Source organism: Hoplias malabaricus, chromosome 10, assembly GCF_029633855.1.
Source record: "Hoplias malabaricus isolate fHopMal1 chromosome 10, fHopMal1.hap1, whole genome shotgun sequence".
In the NCBI taxonomy this organism is placed as follows: domain Eukaryota; kingdom Metazoa; phylum Chordata; class Actinopteri; order Characiformes; family Erythrinidae; genus Hoplias; species Hoplias malabaricus.
The window spans coordinates 10,974,992-10,997,532 of NC_089809.1; the positions used below are offsets into that span (position 1 = coordinate 10,974,992).

At 39.2% G+C, this 22,541-nt stretch overlaps 1 protein-coding gene across 3 annotated transcripts in view; it reads right to left on the reverse strand.

Annotated features, from left to right (window-relative positions):
• Positions 1 to 237: 237 nt before the first annotated feature.
• Positions 238 to 22,541, reverse strand: part of dlgap1b (discs, large (Drosophila) homolog-associated protein 1b) — a 160,637-nt gene continuing 138,333 nt past the window's right edge. For 2 of the 3 annotated variants that reach the window (XM_066683278.1, XM_066683280.1), the window contains exons 7-12: positions 21,754 to 22,142; positions 21,135 to 21,217; positions 10,270 to 10,700; positions 2,767 to 2,858; positions 1,419 to 1,571; positions 238 to 450 (exon numbers count right to left, since the gene is read on the reverse strand). In XM_066683278.1, the coding sequence (XP_066539375.1) occupies positions 238 to 450; positions 1,419 to 1,571; positions 2,767 to 2,858; positions 10,270 to 10,700; positions 21,135 to 21,217; positions 21,754 to 22,142 (1,361 nt within the window). Of the gene's footprint in view, positions 451 to 564; positions 786 to 1,418; positions 1,572 to 2,766; positions 2,859 to 10,269; positions 10,701 to 21,134; positions 21,218 to 21,753; positions 22,143 to 22,541 lie in introns of those variants that run through there. The other variant, XM_066683279.1, reaches the window with a different exon arrangement.

A 22,541-nucleotide genomic window follows, 5' to 3' on the forward strand; every position in this document is an offset into this window, starting at 1 on the left:
ACTAGAGAAGCAGTGATTATGTTACAGCTACCCTGCCTTAGTCATTGTCATTCAGAACTTTTGTGTTTTGTGAGATTTTGTGGGTGTGTGTTTGTTCATAGTGGAACTACATGTTCATATGTAGCTCTTTTAATTGTCTGAAATGTGCATGTGTTTTAACTATATAGGCTTTAACTGTGTGTGTGTGTGTGTGTGTGTGTGTGTGTGTGTGTGTGTGTGATTTGCATCCTTGTAAGTTTATAATCGTGTCTGGGCTTCTGGGATATAGATTTCAATGCTATCCATGCACTCAGTGGCAGAGCTCTGGCGCAGAGTAGCAGCAGCCCGCTTAGCAGCTAGCAGACGCTTGCGAGCCTCTATTCTCTGAGAGCCCTCCAGAGATCGATCCCTCACCAGCAGGGCTGCACCTTTTCCTGGCTTCTTTGGCACTGGAGGAGGTATTCGCTTCTCCTGGACAGCAATGGACAAACCAGTTAGCTGCGCTGCTAAGAACAAGGATAGTGCATTCATATGAATGGAAAGAACTATATTTGGTGGCCATGGATGTTGAACAAAGACAAAAAAAAAAAAAAAAAAACATGATGCAGGCTTGTACTATTAAGCAGCAATCATAGACATGATGTAAGAGCTCAAAAGCTGCAAGATTAAGTACATATGACAGCAGCCATGTTTGTAGGGTACAGGTGCAGCCCACTGGCCAATTCTGAATGAAGGAAGCAGCTGGCCTTCGAGAGTGAGCAACATACTGCGTGCAGTGAGGGAGGTGGCATCTCAAAACCAGATCACTGTCAACAACAAAACAAATAAACAAAAAAACACAATAAAATCAGGCAAGAACATGCAACCCTCGTATTTTGTCGCTTTTCCACTGGCAGGGCTCCCCCGCAAAATGGAGTTTCTCAGGAAAACTGGCTTTGAAAACCACACCAACGGAGGCAGTAAAGTTATGCGCTCTTTACTCACAGTGTATTAGCGTGTTGTTTTAGTTTTTTGGATTAAACATGGCTCCACCCCTAATTCTCACAGATCAGTTTTGTTGCACGTTCAGCTTTCACTGGAAATTTTCGTCGGCCACCAGCCCAACAAGCATATAAACCTCTTCAAAACACCTTGAGATAAAGTTACAAGCTGTCGCTGTGAATCCGATAAAAATAAATGTGAAAGATACTAGAGATTTTACAAGCAGCTTTTTGTGTTGGATTTGAATGAGCTCTGCATTTCCTGACTGACATGACTGTGGCCATGTAGCCATGTAGAGTCGAGTAGAGTCATGTAGGTTCCATGCAGTGGAAAAGCGCCATTTGAGACAATGTCACCAATCATGCAGTAAACAAAGAACACAAACCAGAAAATAATAACGATTTTAAAGGTAAAATCATTATTTGCCTAAGTGACTGAACACAAATTCTGTATTTCACCTTATGCTCATGTGATTCCATACATTTCCAGTTGTTAGCTTTCAGCTGGTGCAACTCATCAAACTTCAAACTGATGTTTTCAATGGACAACTGCAACATATCCCAGAACCCTGCTAGGTCCTGTGACACTGGCCGTGGATGGGCATTGGGGTTCTGAAGAAAGGAGATAAGAAAATACTATGCAATTCAGTTAAAACAAGAAATCAAAACCATTATATCTGTTTTTGACAGATATAATGTATTTTTCAGAGGGGACAAACTATGTAAAAAATCACCTTTTAATTGCATTAGCACATTAAATTTTGGATCTGGAGCTCTTACCAACCCTAAACAGTCAAATAAAGCATCCCAGTCAGTTTTTTGTGATCTGCCCAAGTTTGAGGATATTCTTATTTTGTCCTGTATCTCACATACAGTCACTTCAGAGTTGTTCTGTCTCCTTGCCTGAGTTTCTCCAGTCACCATACAGGTCCCTTTTTTATATACACCTGGAGCGGCACTCGAATCCACAACCCCAGGATCTTGAAGCTGTGTGACTGCGACACTAGTTGTTGCGCCAGCATTCCACCCAGAGATATATTATTACTGATTAAATATGGCAAAACACAAGAAAAGAGAACAAATCTAACCTAGAGAAAATGGAGAAAAGCCAGAGCTCCTATTCATTCACTCCTCACTCTTGGGCTATTGCACTGAATGTAAACTGTGATTCATTCTCATGTGAAGGGACATGAGCTGAAACCAGGGCTGACCAGAGCTGTTTAGGCAGTGAGTATGTATAGTGCAGTGTTGTTAGATCTTTGTGGTATTTTGACCAAAGCATGTAATAATTTATATGCAACCTAACAAAATTTCTTAACTAAACTGGATATGTTTTGCTAACTAAACTTCTCTTGAAATGTGAAGCTGTATTGTCTGAGACATTACAAATAACATGCTGTTTATCTGTACAGTTATGTCAGTATTGGCAATTAAATTTTGGAAAAAAAACAACCCCCCAAAAAACAAAAACAGAATCTCTGTATGCACAAATATACAACTGTGCACCTACAATTAATCTCCACAGAAAAGTACTGCCTAAAGAATGTGGCAGTCTGAAGATGCCACACATGAAATTAAGGTTACCAAAACCAATGCCAAGAACTGGCTAGAGGCATATAATAGTTCCCAGCATTAGGCTCTTTGACATTTGTGATCTAAAATAACATCATTACCTAACCTCACTAATAAATTACATTTCAGACGATGTGAGCATTTCAGCACAAACATGTGCATTCTCCTATTAGAACAAAGTTATTGAGGTGTACTGGTTTCTAATTCTGGTGATAGTTTTGTGATTTTCACATACCATGTTCTCCTCGCAAAGCTCCCGGAATTGCTGGAACTTCTGCGACATCAGGAGCTGAGCACTACCTACTGCACTCCGAATTTTTCCAAGTACTACAGGCAAACACACAAAGAAAACAAGGGTTTAGTCTATACAAGATAACAGAAGCACAGCAGGCTCTTTGTGATTTGTTGTGTCACTATGGTAAAATATAAATTTATGCTAAGGTCTAAATTGACATTGATATTGACATAACAGTGGGGCCAGACTATATGTTTTAGTCTATATTCTAATATTTTAATCTTTCAAGACTATGTCAATCACTATGTCACTCACTATGTCAGATTAGCACTATAAATTTCTCACGGACTATTAACTATTATTACCAGTAGATTGACCAGAGGAGGATGGGTCACCCCTTGTGAGCCTTGGTTCCTCCCAAGGTTTCTTCCTCAGCTGGGGGAGTTTTTCCTTGCCACTGTCGCCCCTGGCTTGCTCACTTGAGAGTTTTACATTTTGTTTTTTTACATTTCATGTCAAATCTTTGTCTTACTGGAATTCTGTGAAGCTGCTTTGTGACAACATCAGTTGTGAAAAGCGCTATATAAATAAATTTGATTTGATTTGATTTATAAATATGTGCCGTGTCTTTATTGGGAGACTGGCAATAGTACACTTATGTCAGACTAGGCGCAACAAAATCCCAAACATTAGAACATGCTAGACTTTTCATTAGGATGTCATGGGGCATTCCAAACACCACATCACTGTTCTTTGATTATGTCACACGTCATGACCGTTCCTTGTCCCCGATGCTCATATTCGGTTCAGACACCTGAAATTTGTCAGACACGACAAAATCAGGCTAAATTTGTGTAGTGTGATCCCAGCATAATACACACCTACATGCCTGATGTGTGTTCTTGTGTATGTTTGACCTTTAGAGTTAAACGATTACGATTTTACTGCCGTTCCTTTGAAGTGAGGTGCCATAAATGTTGTGAGAAGTGGAACCTTAAAATGCAGACGCACCACAAAACAAAGTGAATGTTTATTCTGCAAACAAAATAAACATCCAAGGAAAGCCAATGTGCTGAGAAACACAAAAGGGCAGAAAGATAAAGAAAAAAAAAGACTATAAACTTAACTGAATATCAAGTTACCAATCTGGCACTGAATGTTTATTTACAAGGCTAAAAAGTAAAAGTACAACTTTGCGACTTGCAACTTACAGGACATAAAGGGGGCATATTGTGGGGGAAAAATCAGTTTCGGGTTCCAGATAGTCTACCATGCCACAAACTGTGAAATATAACCGTCAGGTTTTTTTTTTTTTTTGGTGGCTGAAAACATTAAATATGTATATAGCATTACATGTAACATTAAACAATTCGTCTTGATTTTGTGCTGCAGAGTGCCAGCTCATTAGAATTGTCCCACCTCTTACTTTGAGAATCTCTACTCACAGCTGGACATGCATTTATGTGAGTGTGCAAAGACAAAGATTCACAGGACAAAATGAGCACAGAGAATTAAGTGTACTGATTAAATGTGCTTAAAATAAGAACAGAGAAAGAGAACAAAAATGCAGCAAAAGTGTCTCTACTCATTCAGATTTCATTCCTGCGACTGTGCTGAAGTTAAGGGCTGCAACAACTAATCGATTAAATCGATTAAAATCGAGTGTTAAAATAGTTTGCAACTAATTTAATAATCGATTAGTTTGGTCTAAGTTATTATACACATAGGTACAGTGCTACATGCGACGAACTCTGGAAGAAGGGTTTGAAAAATGGCGGAGGCGGTCACAGCAGAGGATAATGTTAGCACAAGCAGAGAGAAAAATGTACGACCCAAGTCATCAAAAGTATGGGAACACTTTACATTAACGCTTTCAAGGAACAGCGATAGGTGCAAAATGTGCACAGCTGATCTCGCATGGCACAGCAGCACAAGATCACTGAATGAGCATCCCTGGTTTTCTCTTCCACCTTAAATGTGTCAGCTCGACCAGCAATTCCAAAACAAACCGTAGTTATAGTCAAGCTAAAGTTAGTGACAAGTTCTATTTTTTCTCTCACTCAATATCACTAGAGCCTGCTAGAGTACTTAAACAAGATGTCTCATTTTTAGTAAACTTATATCACTCTTGTATTTAGCGAGTTTTCCGTTCCACCTTAAATGTGGCGGCAGTTACATTCAGAATTTTTAAAAAAATCCAAACATTTTTAATATAATATATTTAAAGCCTTTTTCAAGGTATTTTTCTGACTGGCATTGCGTGTTAGTGTTTGGGTATCACAGCCAAGTGTATATTACATTATAAGTGTATATTACATTACATACACTGTTAAATATTGATAAAATAAAATTAATGTAACGGTTGGGTTAATTCTTCATGTAAACGCTACTTTTTAATAATGGTAGGTTGTGTGTTCCTTATACAATTACAACATTAGTTATCTAAAATCTTAAATATCTTAACGATATCTGATCATATGTGTTAGATGAATTTCCCTTTTATTCTCAGCACATGGCAGCATCACCCAATATCCATTTATGTAATTTCAATTTACCTGCATTGTTGTCTGCATTTTAGATCAGTACTTATTAACTTAAAAAGGTGTATGTTCATATCTACACTTTCTCTCTCACCTCAGATAAAAACAGCCCAGCATTGCTGACTATGTTTTGAAGAAGATCTGCACACCACAGCAAGCAGCTGTTCTCACTGATGGTATCCTGAATATGCTAGTAACAGACAGGAAACCCAATTTGGCTTGTCTTCCTTTTTATCCGATTAATAATCGATTAATCGAAAAAATAATCGCCAGATTAATCGATTATCAAAATAATCATTAGTTGCAGCCCTACTCTGAAACAAGTTGTTCTGAAAAGGGCTGTTTAGTGTCATGAGAATGCTGCTATGTTGTTTGAACCTTGTGGTATTTTGGCCAACATGTCACAGATATCCCATTAAGACCTCATGGAACTGTATTTATTAGTGGTAAAGGCATATTTCCCCTTTAAAGGATCTGCTGTTAACATTTTAGTACCAGATACCACAGGAAACTTTTCAGAGGACTTGTGGACTCCATTCCTTAATGGGTCTGAGCAGATTTGGTGATACAAAGGGAACCAACAAAATGTTAGGGGGATCAGTATATATACCATTAACTGAAACAATTAGAGTTTTGATATCGAGGAACAATAAATAAAATATGTGGCAAAAGTACAGAGGACAGTTTCTTCTTCCACAAAAAACATAAGTAAACATTCATTCATTCATTATCTGTAAGCGCTTATCCAGTTCAGGGTCAAGGTGGGTCCAGAACCTACCTGGAATCATTGGGCGCATGGCAGGAATACACCCTGAAGGGGGCGCCAGTCCTTCACAGGGCAAAATAGACACACACATGCACATTTGAGTTGCCAATCCACCTACCAACGTGTGTTTTTGGACTGTGGGTGGAAACCGGAGCACACCCATGCGGACACAGGGAGAACACACCAACTCCTCACAGACAGTCACCCAGAGCAGGAATTGAACCCACAACCTCCAAGCCCCTGGAGCTGTGTGACACTACCTGCTGCGCCACCGTGCCGCCCCTAGTAAACAGTATTTCTAAAATAGGGCAGCACGGTGGCACAACAGGTACGTCTGTGTGAACTTTATTGTGTTCTCCCCTATCCAAATGGGTCTGCCCCTAGGTGTGAGTGTGTGTCGCTCTGTGAAGGACTGGCGCCTCCTCCAGGGTGTGTTTTTGCCTTGCGGGTAAGCTCCAGACCCACTGAACTTGATAAGCAGACTATGAATGAATGAATATTAAAAAAAAAAAACATGGGAGGAAATCATGAGAGTGACAGAATAAAAAGAAAGAACAATGAGAAAGCAAGGTGTCCTTGTGGTAAAAAGTTATGTGTATGAGAGAGACTTTCAGCTAATATGAACACAGACAATGCCACTTCACAAGCAGACTGTGTGTGTGTGTGTGTGAGAGAGAGAGAAAGACAGAGATAGTATGTCTATATGTGTGTGTATATAAGCTGTAAAAAATAAGGAAAGGACAGGACTAACCATTCTGAACGTAAACAGTATCTTGTAAAGACCAGGCTTGGCCTTGTGTACTGACAGATTTGTAGTGAGAAGAGATTAGACTTCAGTCACAGCCAGTGGCAGATGCTGGTCTTTCAAGGAGGGGAAGCTCAATTTCGGCCTACATCATAAAATGTGTTTGTTTATATATATATGTGTAAATTCTACCCTCCGTTCCTTTTTAAGAAAATGATCTGTTGTACCAACAAGGCGTCTTTTCCAGGGACTTTACTAGTGTCCTCTCAATGGCCAGCAGAGCTAGCCTGCTTAATCGGCCTTGGCCCATGTGAAGTGTGCCCGCCTGTGCTCCCACAGAGCTTTACATCAAAGGATTGCTGATTCGCTCAGTTCGCTGTCAATCAAAAAGTGGCCAGCCGAGTCCAGCCCACTGCCCCATAGACCCCCAGAGACGCTGAGCGTCCGATGGGCGGGACAAAGCCCAGCATTTATCCAATCACTTCGCTGCTTCGCTATTGAACTCTGTAGATGGTCAGCGTCCGCACTGTTTAAATCACTGTGAAACTGCGCGAATGATTGAGAGGAAAGCCGCGTCTTTACCAGTGATAAGAAGCTGATTCTGAACAAAAGTTGAGCGCGTTGTAGTGCATATTTATTCAATGACATGTATACACAACAGTATATGTTTGTTCACTTACTTTTTTAACTTTTTAGGGGAAGCTGAGCTTCCCTTGCAGTCTTAGAGCAATTGCCACTGGTCACAGCGGTCATGAGGAAAGCTCAAAGAATACAGGCTCTTGACAGAAAACCACAATAACATCATGTAGATTCCACAGCTTAGTTCATCTCAAACATTACCCTGCACATTTCACAGTCCTTCTGTTCTGCACTTATATTAAAGGGGACATATTATACTTTTTTCCCCTTAATGGAAAGTCTGTTACATGCTTTGTCCAGATCAGCTCAGCACCTGTTCCTTTAAATGAGAAAGAGCCAAAGCTCACATTCAGTGCAAGCTTACAGGAAAGGTGAACAAGTAAGCAGGTCTTGCTTTTTAGCTGTTTTGCTGGTTTCATTTTTGTGCTCCTATTTAAATGTGTCTAGTTCCATGATTGGAGACAGTGAAGATCTAATGTGCTTGCAGTATACACACAAGAAGAAAGAGAAACTAGCCATAATCACAGAGGTTTTTCTGGCATTTCAAAAACAGGAAAGCCCAAAATACAGACCCTTGTATTTTGAAGGTCTGGAGACGATTTGGTGCTTCATATCAACGTCTTTGTTCACAATAATAACAAATGATAACAAACTATAAAAATAGTTTATCTTGTCAGTTGCTGACAGTGTATGTATGATCATGGAAAGCCTTTATTTTCTGTTCATACAAGGTTACAAAACTGAAGCACTGTGTTGATATGACATTAAAGCAACTCGTTTGCCAGAAAGCAACAAGATAACATTTAAGTTTTTGAACATTTCTAAACCCAAGCTCCTTAACATTTTATCAACCAAGTAATCTATACTTGATACAGGAACAGGGCATCACTGGGAACTAGATATTTATTACTGACTTAGTTTTCTATAAAGGTCCGACTGATAAAATGGTGCTGTCACAAATTCACAGACTCGTTTATTTTGAGCAACACCTCGCTCTGATGTTCTGGCTTTAATAATTCAGAGATTTTGTGAGTTTTCGTGTAAAGTTAAACAAAAAGCTGTGTAGATGTAATTTACTCATCAGAAAGTCAGTAACGGTGAGATTCCCGTGTATTCCTGTCGTTATAGGAATAGAAAAGATGACTTTCAGTTTGTTATATATAAAGTAGAAAACAAAAGGCTGGGTCAGAGAAACATTCTCCAAACATAAAGAAGAGACTATGATAAATATTCCCTCAACAAGTTTCAGTACATTTCTGTTCAAGGCTCCAGTAAAACACTGAGCTGCACCGTGGTGGATGGTGGACCTACAGCGCTGAAGCAGCTCTAGGGTGTCCCAACTCAGCTCTCAACTCTCTGAACACGCATCTTTTAGGTACCAAAAAAAGTACTTCCAGGGTCCAGGGAAAAGAGGACCTATGGCTGAAGTAACAACAGAGGGTGTAGTGGCGCCACCTTAATTTCTCCCTGTGAAATATGACTGAATTAACAGTTCGTACTCACATATGTGCTTTTCAACATTAGGTGTCAGTCTGTCAGTAAGCGCATATGCCTCTTCTAGGCCGGCCCGGCAGGCAGTCCGGCAAAAAATGCATTACAGAATCAGAATAATTTGTTCTTAATATAATTAAATAAACTTGTATTTTCTGACTTAGGAAGAAAATATAATCACTGAATTACTGTGGGTTGATAGGTGCTCCAGATGCCTAAATTACTGTGGTGATGTATCTTCTCAACCTTTACTCTTTAAGCAGTCACATGGGCAATTTGACCATGATGTAATTTGACACTGGACGTACAAGGTAAATAGAGCAAACAGTTAGTAAATGCTTAGGTACACAGACTACATTTAATGCAAATTGCTACACACTTGCCTCAAGCCACAAATAATCTTGTATAATCGTGATTTTTACTCTGTCATATAGTTATAAAAATGGACAATAGCCCATCATTTTTTATGGATTTTAATAAAATACTAATTTATATGTATAATTCTTTTTATGACTGCCATTGTCACAAAGTAGCTTAACAGAAATCCAGGTCCTAGTTAACAAGACAAGGCAACAGTGGTAAGGAAAATGTTCCTCAGAACATTAGGAAGACCCTTGAGAGGAACCAAGACTCAAAAGGTTATCCATTCTCCTCTGGTTGAAAATTGACAGCAAAATAATAACACAAAAGGCTGACAATTAATATACATTGTTGTATAAATATACAAGTGCATTTGGATTTACTTAACTTCACAGGTGTCACGCTTTTGCCCTGTCTAGTGTGTTTGTGTCTCCCTTGGTCCCTTGTTTTTGGTTTGTTCCAGTCTCTCCCTTTGTCTCCACCTTAGCCAACTTTGTCATCAGTGTTTCCACCTGTCCCTCCTTTGTTGCCCTGCACTCCCGTTTTCCTTCTCAGGTGTTCCTTATTTGTCCTCCTGTAAATTTTATAGCTCCCTTTGTTTCAGTGCTCCCTTCTCTGGTCTTATGTGTGTGTAGATGTTTCTGTTTCTGTTTCTGTGTCTTACACATCACCACTACTTCATGGTTGGTTTCTGTTTGTTTGTGTTGTGTTTAGTTCTAGTTAATGTGTCAAGTTCGTGTTTTTATGTTTGTGCTTTTGTTTTGTTAATAAAGTCTTTCTTGCATGTAAGTCAGCATCCTTGTCTCCCAGCAACCGTGACAACATTGTGCTAGTAATTGATGGATTATAAATGTCACTTACTTATTACTAAACCAACCATTTTTTTTTACATTTTAAGGAGAAAGAAAAGTAGATTTTTCGACATTTGGTTCTATATTAACTATTGCCAAGATACTACTCACTCTCATCTGGCAGCTCATTGTTATGCTGCTCCTGTTCCATTTGTTGGCACCATCCCTCCATCCTCTCTACCTCGGCCTGCAGCAGCTTGAGGAACCAACGTCCGTCACGTGGACATACGGAGCTAGCCACACTTCCTCCACTCTCTTCTTCCACGCCTCCGTCCATCCAGGGGTCAGGTGGAGGCAGAATGGATGGATCAAAGTCCACTTCTGTGTAGTCATCCTGGATGCAAGCATGGTAGTGGTTGCCTGAGCCCTGGATACTGACAGTTGATGTGGCTGAGTCCCTGGACAGCTGCCGCATGGTGGAGCTCAGACTGGGGAGCTGGCCCAAAGTATGATCCACTGGGTCACTGTTTAAACCTTCTGCCAGGTCAAGGTCAGCCTGTACTGCAGTGGTGACACTGTTGGAGCGTGTGACTCTGCGATAGCTAAGAAGAGAATGATGCAGTCAGCATGCCTGTTTTTGCATGGTTGTGTTTGTATATGTAACACAGAATACAAAAGAAAAAATAATGCACATAATGTGTATAGCAATTTTAGTTGTTTCAAAATCAGGGAATAAGCTGGAACAGAACAAATACACAGTATAGATTCACTCATTAATTAACACTAATTCAAATGAGACAAAATAGACAAAAAAACTTTCTTTTCTTCACTTTTTCTTTTAATTATACTTTTTAGTTATTTGGGAATTAAATACAGTAATTGTTGCAATTTAGTAGGTGGAATTTCTGCCCATTTTTGCTTTTTTGCAGTATACAACACTTGAATTGCACAACAGTGAATCTTCTCTTCAAGATGTGCCATATTTTTTCAATAGAAGATGGTCCTAGATTGGATGGCAAAATATATCTCTCCAAAATACTAATATAAGCCTCTGGTACCTTCACATTACACAATTTACCAATGCTGTGGGCAATGATGACCCCCCGTGCAATCACAGATAAATTTTTTTTTTGCAATCTATTGTGTTTTGTGTATTGAGTTTGGATGGTGTTGTTTTATATTTGGCACATAGAATAAATTTTTGCTGAAATGCGAACTCATCTGACGACATAAGACATTTCCACTGTTTTTTAGTCGATCTCCGATCACTGGTGTGACTTCCTCTGTGTATAATACAAAGGTTTCAGCCGGCATGTTTTGATGCCAGACTGGCATTGGCAGACTGTGTTAAGTTACAATGACTTTTAAAATACTCCTGAGCCCATGTGGCTATATCTGTTTACGCACTGAGACTTCCCCTGACTCCCTCAATCTTTCCATACCATTATGAACTACAGACAGTGAAAGACCTCAAGACTTAGCAAGCTTGTACTGAGAAACATTGTCTTCAAAATGACTGACAAATATCTCACAATGTATGGCAGGAAATGGTGAAAGAACCCATCCTTGCTTGCAAAAAGATGCTTTATTTCTACTCAATCTTGATGACACACACACACACACACACACACACACACAAATCAACCTTAACATTGAACAGCTCCTTGTTCCTTCTCTCACGGTCGATTCCCTCAGCTCCACTGACCATACACTTTGTAGTTCTACAGATTGTATTCTATTGATGCAGATCTATTGCTCTGCATACTTGACTAACCTCCCACAACCCTGTTATTCAATAGTAAGGACTACCACAGAGCAGGTATGATTTGGGTGGTGCATAATACTCAGTGCTGCAGTGACACAGACATGGTGGTGTTGTGTAAATGTGTGTTGAACATAAGTGGATAAGACACATCAGTGCTGATTGAGTTTTCAAAGGTCTCAGTGTCACTGCTGGACTGAGAATAGTCCACCAAACAAAAAGTGTCCTGCTTCACCTAATGAAGGACTAGAGAAAGACCAACACAAACTGTGCAGCAACAGATGACCCTCAGACGTCACTGCATTTGATTGATATAGCTACATGACCTTAGGAGAACTTTGGAAAACTGTTGTAACTTAGTATGCCATTACATCTATAATAACAATAATAATAATAATAATAATAATAATTTAACATACCATTATGCAAGTAGAAAGCCATATATTAATAATATGAACAAATGCTGCCAAGTTTTCCAGGCCCAAGCTCATCTTAGACAATGGAAACAGAGTAACAGTTGCAAAACAGGTAGTGTCGCTGATACACAACTCAAGGGTCACTTTAAGGAGTTCTCCCTGTGTCTGTGTGGGTTTTATCTGGATGCTCTGGGTTCTTCCCACAGGCCAAAATCACACGCTAGTAGGTAAATTGTCTATGCAAGTGTGTCCAAAGCTGTGAGTGTATGATGCCTTAGATGAACTGGGGCCCTGTCCAGGATGTCCTGCACAGCAAATTCACCAGTGTTATATCAACACTATTAGTGTTAAATTAACACTGTTAGTGTAATAATTTAACACTCTCAGTGTTAAGTTAACACTAATAGTGTTGATTTAACACTGGTGAATTTACTGTGTGGACAAATCGCAACCCTGAAAATTGTAAAGCAGTTACAGTAAATGAATAAATAAACTAATATGCTGTCATCAATGCAACATAATTTCCTGGGATGCCCATGTGTATTTCAGCAAGATACCACACCTCATTCTGCACATGCTACAATAGTGTGGATTTATAGACAAATAGTGCATATGCTTGCCGTTCAGGTCAGTCTCTGGGCAATGATTCCACCAGTAAACCTAAAACAATTAGTATCCACAGTTCCAAAATGAATAAAACATGTAGTAATTTAAAAAAAAAAAAAAAAAAAGAAAATTTGATGTAACTGAGTGTTTGTTTATACTAACAAAATACAACTTAAGTTGGTAAGCCAAAGCATTAAAAGTAATTACTCTATACATTTGTGTGTTAAAAAAATATTTTTTTGAGAATAAACAAGTCAGTGATTTATGTATAGATGGCATTATAAAATCACAACTTTTCCAGTAGTTATAATCATACACAAGATAAAATATCCTATGCCAATCCATTAGAGCTTCACACAGGGCCTAACCCACTACTTTCCTACTGGCAGTCACAAAATTCCATTTTTTCAATGCTGTAGCTAGACACTACAGTCTAAACTTACAATTGAGTTTCTGTGGTAATTCAAACAGTGAAAAAACTTACAGACAAGTCAAACTTCTGCCACCTACAATCTACAGTAGTTTTGTCTTCAAACATATCATTTCGCCTTAAAAGACACAGTGCTTCTGAATATAAACAAACCAGGGAACGTTGTTTATGATCAGCAACCAGCTACATCTAGCAACATTTCCTACACATACCCACTAGGTTTACTGTGGCCGTTTATGATCCAGTCAGCAACTAGCTACAATTAACCACTGTGGTTACTCATTGAGCCCATCATATGAGTACCAGAACCCACCCACTGCATCACTAGTTCTTCACAGGTGTCATCAGGTAGGCACATCCCCTCATCAGTGTTTTGCTGAATTAAGCCCACAACCTCTAGAAAGCTCAACACTGAAGCCTGGCATACCAGCCCAACCCCAATACAAGCTAGCTTACCAGTCCTACATTACCCCTAAGCCTCAACAACCGTAAATCCACATTAGCCTCCCTGGTGATTAGGGCTGTACCTAGCCCAACTGGCACCGTTAAAGCATGCTCAGTGTCGCTAGTTCCATGTGAACTTTACGTACTACATCACCAACCACCACAACAGAAACTCTACAATGCATTTCCCCAACTAATCTGTGTCCTGGAGTGTGTATTGGTTTACAGGCTTTCTTTTTTTAAAATCCTTTCTTCATTTATTATATATTCTGTCTTGCATGTTTGAAAAATATATCTGATAAAATCGATCATGCATGCAGAAAAAAAGAAACATTACAAATGCCATCACCTCTGACCTCTGAATAGGTTAAAAGAATATGCTTGCTGTGGGTAAATAGGTGTGTGTGTGTGTGTGTGTGTGTGTGTATTTAATCAGAAAAACACCTGCTCTATTCAGGGGTATTTGAGCACACTGTCATCTCTCAACATGCCCTGAATACGCTAGATATGTGGAGACTTTGCCCATGCATTTATTTTTTTGGATCAGTAAATTAGAGGCCCTTTAATGTAAACTTAGTCAATTAAAAAAAATTCTTGCAAAGTAAGATTCTCCAGTGTATTTTGGTATGCATTCAACAGAGGAAAACTCAGTGGTTAAAATGTAACTCCAGTTCTAAGCAGGTGGGCTTTGTGCGTGTGTGTTTGTAAGAGTAGAGGGGGGAGGGCAGACCTGCTTTACATCAACTCAAGCAGTTAACTACTTCTTGTAAATGAGGCCAAAGATGAGAAAGAGTAAAGAAGAAAAGGTCAGAGGGATCTAAAGGGAGCATTAGTGAGGAAAAAAAGATAAGTATTAAACATGATTGTCTAAGTGTACATATTAAAATTTCAGATATTTTTAACAGTGCAATAATGTAAATTAGGCCTGTCAAATGATCAAAATAACTAACAACAAAACAGTCTGATGGCTTGCTTAAAACCAGTCTAAGTTGTATACGAAGCCCCATTGTCTGTAAATGTGTTTAAAAAAAAGTGTCTCAGTCTGGTACACTAGGTTTTCTCTATCACTCTTGCTCTCTCTCTGCTCATGGCAGAAAAATGGCACCTGGAGTTTTTAGACTATGGAGCATTGAAAATGCACAAATAAAAACAAGCACAAATTTAAGATATGGATATGGCTGCTCTGTAAGTGGGTATACAAACCAGATTCCAAAAAAGTTGGGACACTAAACAAATTGTGAATAAAAACCGAATGCAATGATGTGGAGATGGCAAATGTCAATAATTTATTCATAATAGAACATAGATCATACATAGATTGACAGATCAAATGTTTAATCTGAGTAAATGTAACATTTTAAAGGAAAAAAATATGTTGATTCAAAATTTCACAGCGTCAACAAATCCCAAAAAAGTTGGGACAAGTAGCAATAAGTGGCTGGAAAAAAGAAATTGAGCATATAATGAACAGCTGGAAGACCAATTAACACTAATTAGGTCAATTGACAACATTATTTGGTATACAAAGAGCTTCTCAGAGTGTCAGTGTCTCTCTGAAGCCAAGATGGTAAGAGGATCACCAATTCCACCATTGTTGCGCAGAAAGATAGTGCAGCAATACCAGAATGGTGTTACCCAGCATAAAATAGCAAAGACTTTTAAGTTATCATCATCAACCGTGCATAACATCATCAAGAGATTCAGAGAATCTGGAACAATTGCTGTGCTTAAGGGTCAATGCCATAAAACTCTACTGGATGCTCGTGCTCTCCGGGCCCTTAAACATCACTGCACCTCAAACAGGAATGCCACTGTCAAGGAAATAACAGAATGGGATCAGGAATACTTCCAGAAAGCATTGTCAATGAACACATCCGCCGTTGCCAGCTGAAACTCTACAGTGCAAAGAGGAAACCATTTCTAAGCAAGCTCCACAAGCTCAGACGTTTGCACTGGGCCAAGGGTCTTTTAAAATGTAGTGTGGCAAAATGGAAGACTGTTCTTTAGAGAACACTGGGACGCCATGTCATCCGGACCAGAGAGGACAAGGATAACCCAAGTTGTTATGCTCCGTTCAGCAGCCTGCATCACTGATGGTATGGGGTTGCATGAGTGCTTGTGGCATGGGCAGCTTGCATGTCTGGAAAGGCACCATTAATGCAGAGAACTATGTTTAGGTTCTAGAACAACATATGCTCCCATCTAGACGTCATCTCTTTCAGGGAAGACCCTGCATTTTTCAACAAGATAATGCCAGACCACATTCTGCAGCAATCACAACATCATGGCTACGTAGGAGAGGGATCCGGGTACTGAAATGGCCAGCCTGCAGTCCAGATCTTTCACCTATAGAGAACATTTGGCGCATCATAAAAAGGAAGGTGCGGCAAAGAAGGCCCAAGACGATTGAACAGTTAGAGGCCTGTATTAGACATGAATGGGAGAGCATTCCTATTTCTAAACTTGAGAAACTGGTCTCCTCTGTCCCCAGACATCTGTTGAGGGTTGTAAGAAGAAGGGTGGATGCCACACAGTTGTATAAAATGGACTTGTCCCAACTTTTTGGGGATTTGTTAACGCCATGAAATTTTGAAACAACATATTTTTCCCTTCGAATGATACATTCTCTCAGTTTAAACTTTTGATCTGTGATTTGTGTTCTGAATATAATCTTAAATGTTGGCACCTCCACATCATTGCATTCATACAATTTGTTTAGTGTTCCAACATTTTTGGAATCCGTTTTTTTATATATATATAATTTTTTAAATGAGAGCTCTATTAATGGGATACATTTGACACTGATTCTGTAAATACACAGAATGTGTCCTGCACAGGAATTCATACCTAAACAAAAAAATAATAATAATAAAATATAAAAAAATAATAATAATTCAATAAAAAATAATCATCTGTTGCATCTGAGGGCACATAAACATTAAGTCACATATACAAAAGTCACATAATATAATCCACAAATTTATATCCATATAAGCCTCTATAACTATAATTTTCTCAACATTACCCTCCCTCTGATGATGAATAGTGAGAAAAGGAAAAAGGCTGCATACTCAGCAGTTCAGGACAACACCCAATTTTAGCTTGATCGTTTCCTCAATACAATACCAAGCCACCAAATGAAAGGGAGCAGGATGTGTCACTCAGTAAACACTACTTAATTTCCAGCAGAAAAAATATCCTTTGGGTTAATAAAGAACAGTGTACGTACCTGTATGTGCTCGTGTTTTTAATTGCTCCATTTAGCACTCCCTTAGATATAAAAGCAAAGTAAAAATCTTGTGCTCACATCTCTGATGCTGGTTTGCAATGATTAGGAAAGCCAGGCAGTTGAAATAAAATTCTGGAGACGATTTTTGTGTCCTTTTCACTTTTTTGCCACTGCTGCTGAACTATAAATTAAGGCTTTTATCTCATTGTCTGGGATTCTGCTGCTACAATCTCCCTATGTAACACACACACACACACACAAAGGTACTTTCACACGAGGAATTTCCTATATTTTAAAACACTAGTGAAGCTACTACTGAATTTGCTGGGATTAAACATAGGTTTAAATGGGACAGTACACTTCTACATAAACAATACAAAAGTAAATGATAATTAAGACCAATACAGAACCACCAGCATGTGTGTATGTGTAAGATATTTATCCTGGCACCCTTGAGCAACAGCCTGCTTTGGGCACACACATTTTAATAAAGCATGGCAGTATATATTGCTTTTCATTGATCTTTAACCAAAAACACACACAGAAAAGACCACAACTGCTAAACTACTGTTCTGCACTACCCACACACACTCTCTCTGGGACAGAATAGCTTTGAGGTTGAGCAGGCCGGGAGGGAGACGAGGAGGGGGAGAGGAGGGGAGAGACAGAAAGAGAATGAGAGAGAGAGAGAGAGAGAGAGAGAGAGAGAGAGAGAGAGAGAGAACACTGATACTTGACCATGTCTCTGACCCTCAGCCAGTCGGCATCAAAATGACTACAGCAACAGATGGGCACACACGGTCACACACACACTCACTCACACACACACACACACACACACACACACACACACACTCAGCAGCTGTTTCTTCCCCCATCACTGGCCCCAGTGTTCAAACTAGTGTGCTGCTCTACAGAAGACTCTAGACCATGTGTGAGTGTGTATACATGAGGAAGTGCGCCAAAAAGTCTTCTCTTTGTGGTATTTATCTTAGTGCAGTGCAGTGCAGTGCAGTGCAGAATGTGTGCTTTCCATAGATACTATATTTTTATATACAGCCTTAAATGTACATTATTCAAAGTATCTGGCCTGTGAAAAAGTACACATACAAGCTGGTGTGTAGGAATATAAGTATAGGTTATATCTTGCTTGGTAAATGTCCTGTACTTGTTATGGAGCTATTTGTCAAAGCACACAAATTTTGCGACCAAATCTATTTTTTTGGATTTTCAATGAGAACTATATCCGACATCAGACTGAACATATCATGCTCCTAAATTTGTAAAAGAACACATACATACAATACCTACAAATAACATGTACAATACAAAATTTAAAACCCATTATATGTATTTAATTAAAAAATGAATTTCATATTCTCATAAATGAATGACAAGATCCTGGATTAAGGAATATAAAGTTTTATTTTCTCAGCAATTTTCAGAAAACCAATTTAATTAAATTGGTTAAAAAAAATCAATTAAATTTGTAATAATTTATCTTTCCTAAACAACTCCAATTAAATAAAAAATGCTTTGAATGGATCATTCCTCACTGTTGCTGTCCATTTTTCCTTCCTGGCAGTGTAAAATGATGAGAAACGCCCATAGATTGATAAAAAAACACAAGAAATCCGATGTAGATTTTCAAACAATCAAACTGCCACAATTCAAATTGGATTTCAATACAAAATATATTGCTGGGGGATATAGCCAATTAATTATAATCATACATAAATTAAGCTGTAAAATATCCTATTCCAATCTATTAGAGCTTCACATAGGGCCCACCCCTGTCTCTTCCTTCAGGCAGCCACACCATCCATTGCTTCAATGCTACAGCTGGACCCTAAGGTTGCTGTGACCGTTTATGATCCGATCAGCAACCAGCTACATCTAGCAACATTTCCTACACATACCCACTAGGGTTCCTGTGGTCATTTATGTTCCAATCAGCAACCAGCTACCATTAACTGCTATGGTTACTCATTGAGCCCATCACATGAGTACCCAAACCCCCGACTGCATCACTAACTCTTCACAGGTGTCATCAGGTGGGCATCCCCTCTCTTCAGTGTTTTTCTGAATTAAGGCCACGACACCTACAGAAGGCTCAACAGTGAAACCTGGCGTTCCCAGACCCTTCAAACTCCAAACTAGCTTTACAGTCCCAACTTACCCTTGAGCGTCAACATCCGTAAATCCACACTGGCCTCCCTGGTGACTAGGGCTATACTTAGCTCCACTGGCACTGTTAATGCATGCTCAGTGCCACCAATTCTATGTGTCCTTTATGTGCTACATCACCAACCACCTTAACAGCACCTGTACAGTGCATTTCCCCAACTAGTCTGTGTTCTCCTTATCTATAACCACTGAACTGGAGCATTTATGGGTTTACAGGCTTTCTAATTTTTTTCCTCTTTTATGATATATATTCGGTCTTACATGTTTGAAACAAATATATGGCAAAATCAATCATAATAATAAAATAATACAAATGCCAGCAGTTAATGCAATGCACTCTGGGACATGTAGTTTTTATTTACCTACGTCTACCAGGAATTTCCAATCTCCTTCAATTTAGTGAAATTGGAAGGACGTTACTCCAAGAAAAACTAAATACGACATGCCTCCATCGCCCACAATTCTTGTCAAGTGATCTTCTGCTTCGATAGATTCTCCTATTGAAGCCACTGGCCTTGTTTTTCCTGGGATGCTGCTGTTGTGCCTCCACTTCCTGATCATGAATAAATCTAATCATCATTTGCCTTCTCTCTGGTGATGTGACCTTACTAAAAGCTTTCGAAAAATCACGTGACCCAAGTCCTTCTCTACTGCACTGCACTTGGCCAATCACATCCCTTAGCTCTAATGAGCTCCTGGCTACCTGCACTGTCACTTGAGAGTTCCACTTCCTTCCTGCTTTTGTGAATTGCACTGCTGCTTTAATCACTGCATCCTTCAATTCTGACAAAATCAACTCATGACTCATCTTTGCAATTTATATTCCTCAACTAAACTTGTGAATGGTAGCTCCAGGACCACTCTCCTATTCCATGGCACACTACTTAAACATTGTTTCACCCCTAGCAACTTCCCTATAGCCTTTTTCACAACCCTTTACATTTTCTCTATTTCTGTGATCAAGTCATGATAAACAGTCAACGACCAATATTCATATAATAATGTACAGTATTTCTTAATTTTGGCTGACACGACATAATTCTGATAGTGATATGAACAATATAAAAGCCACAGAAAAACTGTGAAACATGAAATCACCATCAAACATAAACCTCTTGGCTTTTTTAAATTAAACATATATTTGAGTGCAATAAACTGATAGCAGTGCCCTGTAATAAAAGACAGTCAGTTACAGACACAGTAAATAATGTCTGAGGTCGAGGTGTGGGGGAGCCTACCCAGAATCATTGGGGGCAAGGCAGGAACACACCTTGGAGGGGGTGCCAGTTCTTCACAGGGCAACACACACTCACACTTACGGACAAATCCACATAGCGCAAATCCACATACCATCTTGTGTTTTTGGATCGTGGGAGGAAACCCACGCGGACATGGGGAGAACACACCAAACTCCTCACAGACTGCAATATAGATTGATATTTAATTATTGTCCAGCCCCAACCACATATTAAAGTGGCCCAAATCCAATCTGATAAAGTCAGGTTCAATGCATTTTTTTGCTGCTCAAACAGCCAAACAATCTCTTTTACATATGAGGAAACAAAATCTGTTTTCAGCCACATTTGTCTGCTGCGTGAACATACACTTTGTGCTGGTGGAGCCAAATTAATTGTTAAGTAAATATGATCAAAGCTTTGATGATATTCAGTATTACAGCACTCCTTCTCATGTAATATTTTTCATTTTAATAATCACTCCAGGTCCAATCAAAGTAGTTTAATGGAACCATGGTGCAAACTGGAGTGTCAGGACACAGTGAGGCATTGTATATTGAGTCGATTCTTGTCTGAGGTCAGATCTGACCTGAAAAGATCTGACTTCATCCCATCTAAAAACAGCAAATTTGTCACATGAATGTAATATAATGCCAGGATCTGTGCTGACATTCTCAACTTGTACAATGAACATATATAAAATATGGAAAAGGGCTGTCATGCTCACCATCGCTCCTCATCTACTTGAATTCCCACTGACTGAAACTTGCAGTGTTCTTCTGACCCAGCAGTGTCCTCAGGGCCATCCACCTGAACGAATACACAAGCACACAACATAAGTTCAACCATTCAACTTAACCCTTCACTTCATTACCCATTCCTGTGTAAATGAGTGTACTGAATGTCTAAAAGAATATAGCATGCACTTAAAGTAATGGATGAAAGCATTAAGAGCCCACAGCCTATATATAGTGTTGCAGAATATATCAAAAGGTCAATGTTTCTTCAACATTAAGATTATATTTAGGTTTAAGATGTGAAGTGCTTCATCAGTCTGACAGTCTTTCTGTAATTTGTCCCTCCATTCCTCATCGTCTGATAAAATTCTCCACTATGTGGGCTTATTTTTGGGTCCTATTTCACTAAGCTCCTCAGAGTAGGAGCACTGATTTATCATGTGACTCCTCATATTTACTATGTCTTTATCAGCAGGAACAGATTCTAGATCAGCACTCCTACTCTAAATTTCTTTATAAATATGGATCTATGAATGTTACTCAATATTTTACTCGCACAGTACCATTTTTGACTTTCCCATGTGTATGCATTAAGATGAGAAATCAAACCTGTATGCCAATAGACAGACATTTCCTTAGTGCATCTTTCTTGCCATCCTGAGAAATGTGGGTGACATTAGTGGTGGTTGCTGTAGTGATGGTGATGGTGCTGTTCGTCATGTGCTGGCTGGCCGGTCCATGAACTTGGGCATTAGCTGCTTCGATGGCGGCTGTAAGAGCCTTCATACTGTCAATGCTTTCTGTAGAGTTGCTGAGGCCAGACTGAGCAGAGGCCAGGGCATGGTTAGTTGGGCCAGCGCTGCCACTCAGTTCACTGTAGGCATCTTGCGCTGACTCTGTGCTGCTCTGAGCAGTAATGGAAATGTATGGGCGTGTAGGCGTCGACCTGGGTGGGACAGGGGGTGGGGTCTTCTTGTAAGTTGTTATGCATGATGATACTGCAGGAAGCAATGTCAAAAGAAATATTGTTACTAGGCACCTAACAAAGCAATTATATTGCTTGTGATTGTTGTAGCTCCTGCAAGCAGAATATTCAGCCATATGTAAAAGTTATATAAAGCCATGTAGGTGGACCTTATTATTTTTAAGTGAGTACATATCCTCTAAAACAAACATATTCCTACACACTTTAAACAACTAAAACAAAACTGTTTATTAGCTGAACTCAATGTACCTTAAATATTCTGCATATGTTTATTGCATATATTTTCTGCTGATTTTTTTTTTCAATACTACAAATTGGATATACAGATATAAATAAAAATTGTGCACTAATAATGCTGAAAAACACAGGTTTGACTTCAATGGAGAATGCTTGTTTTCATGTATACAATCAA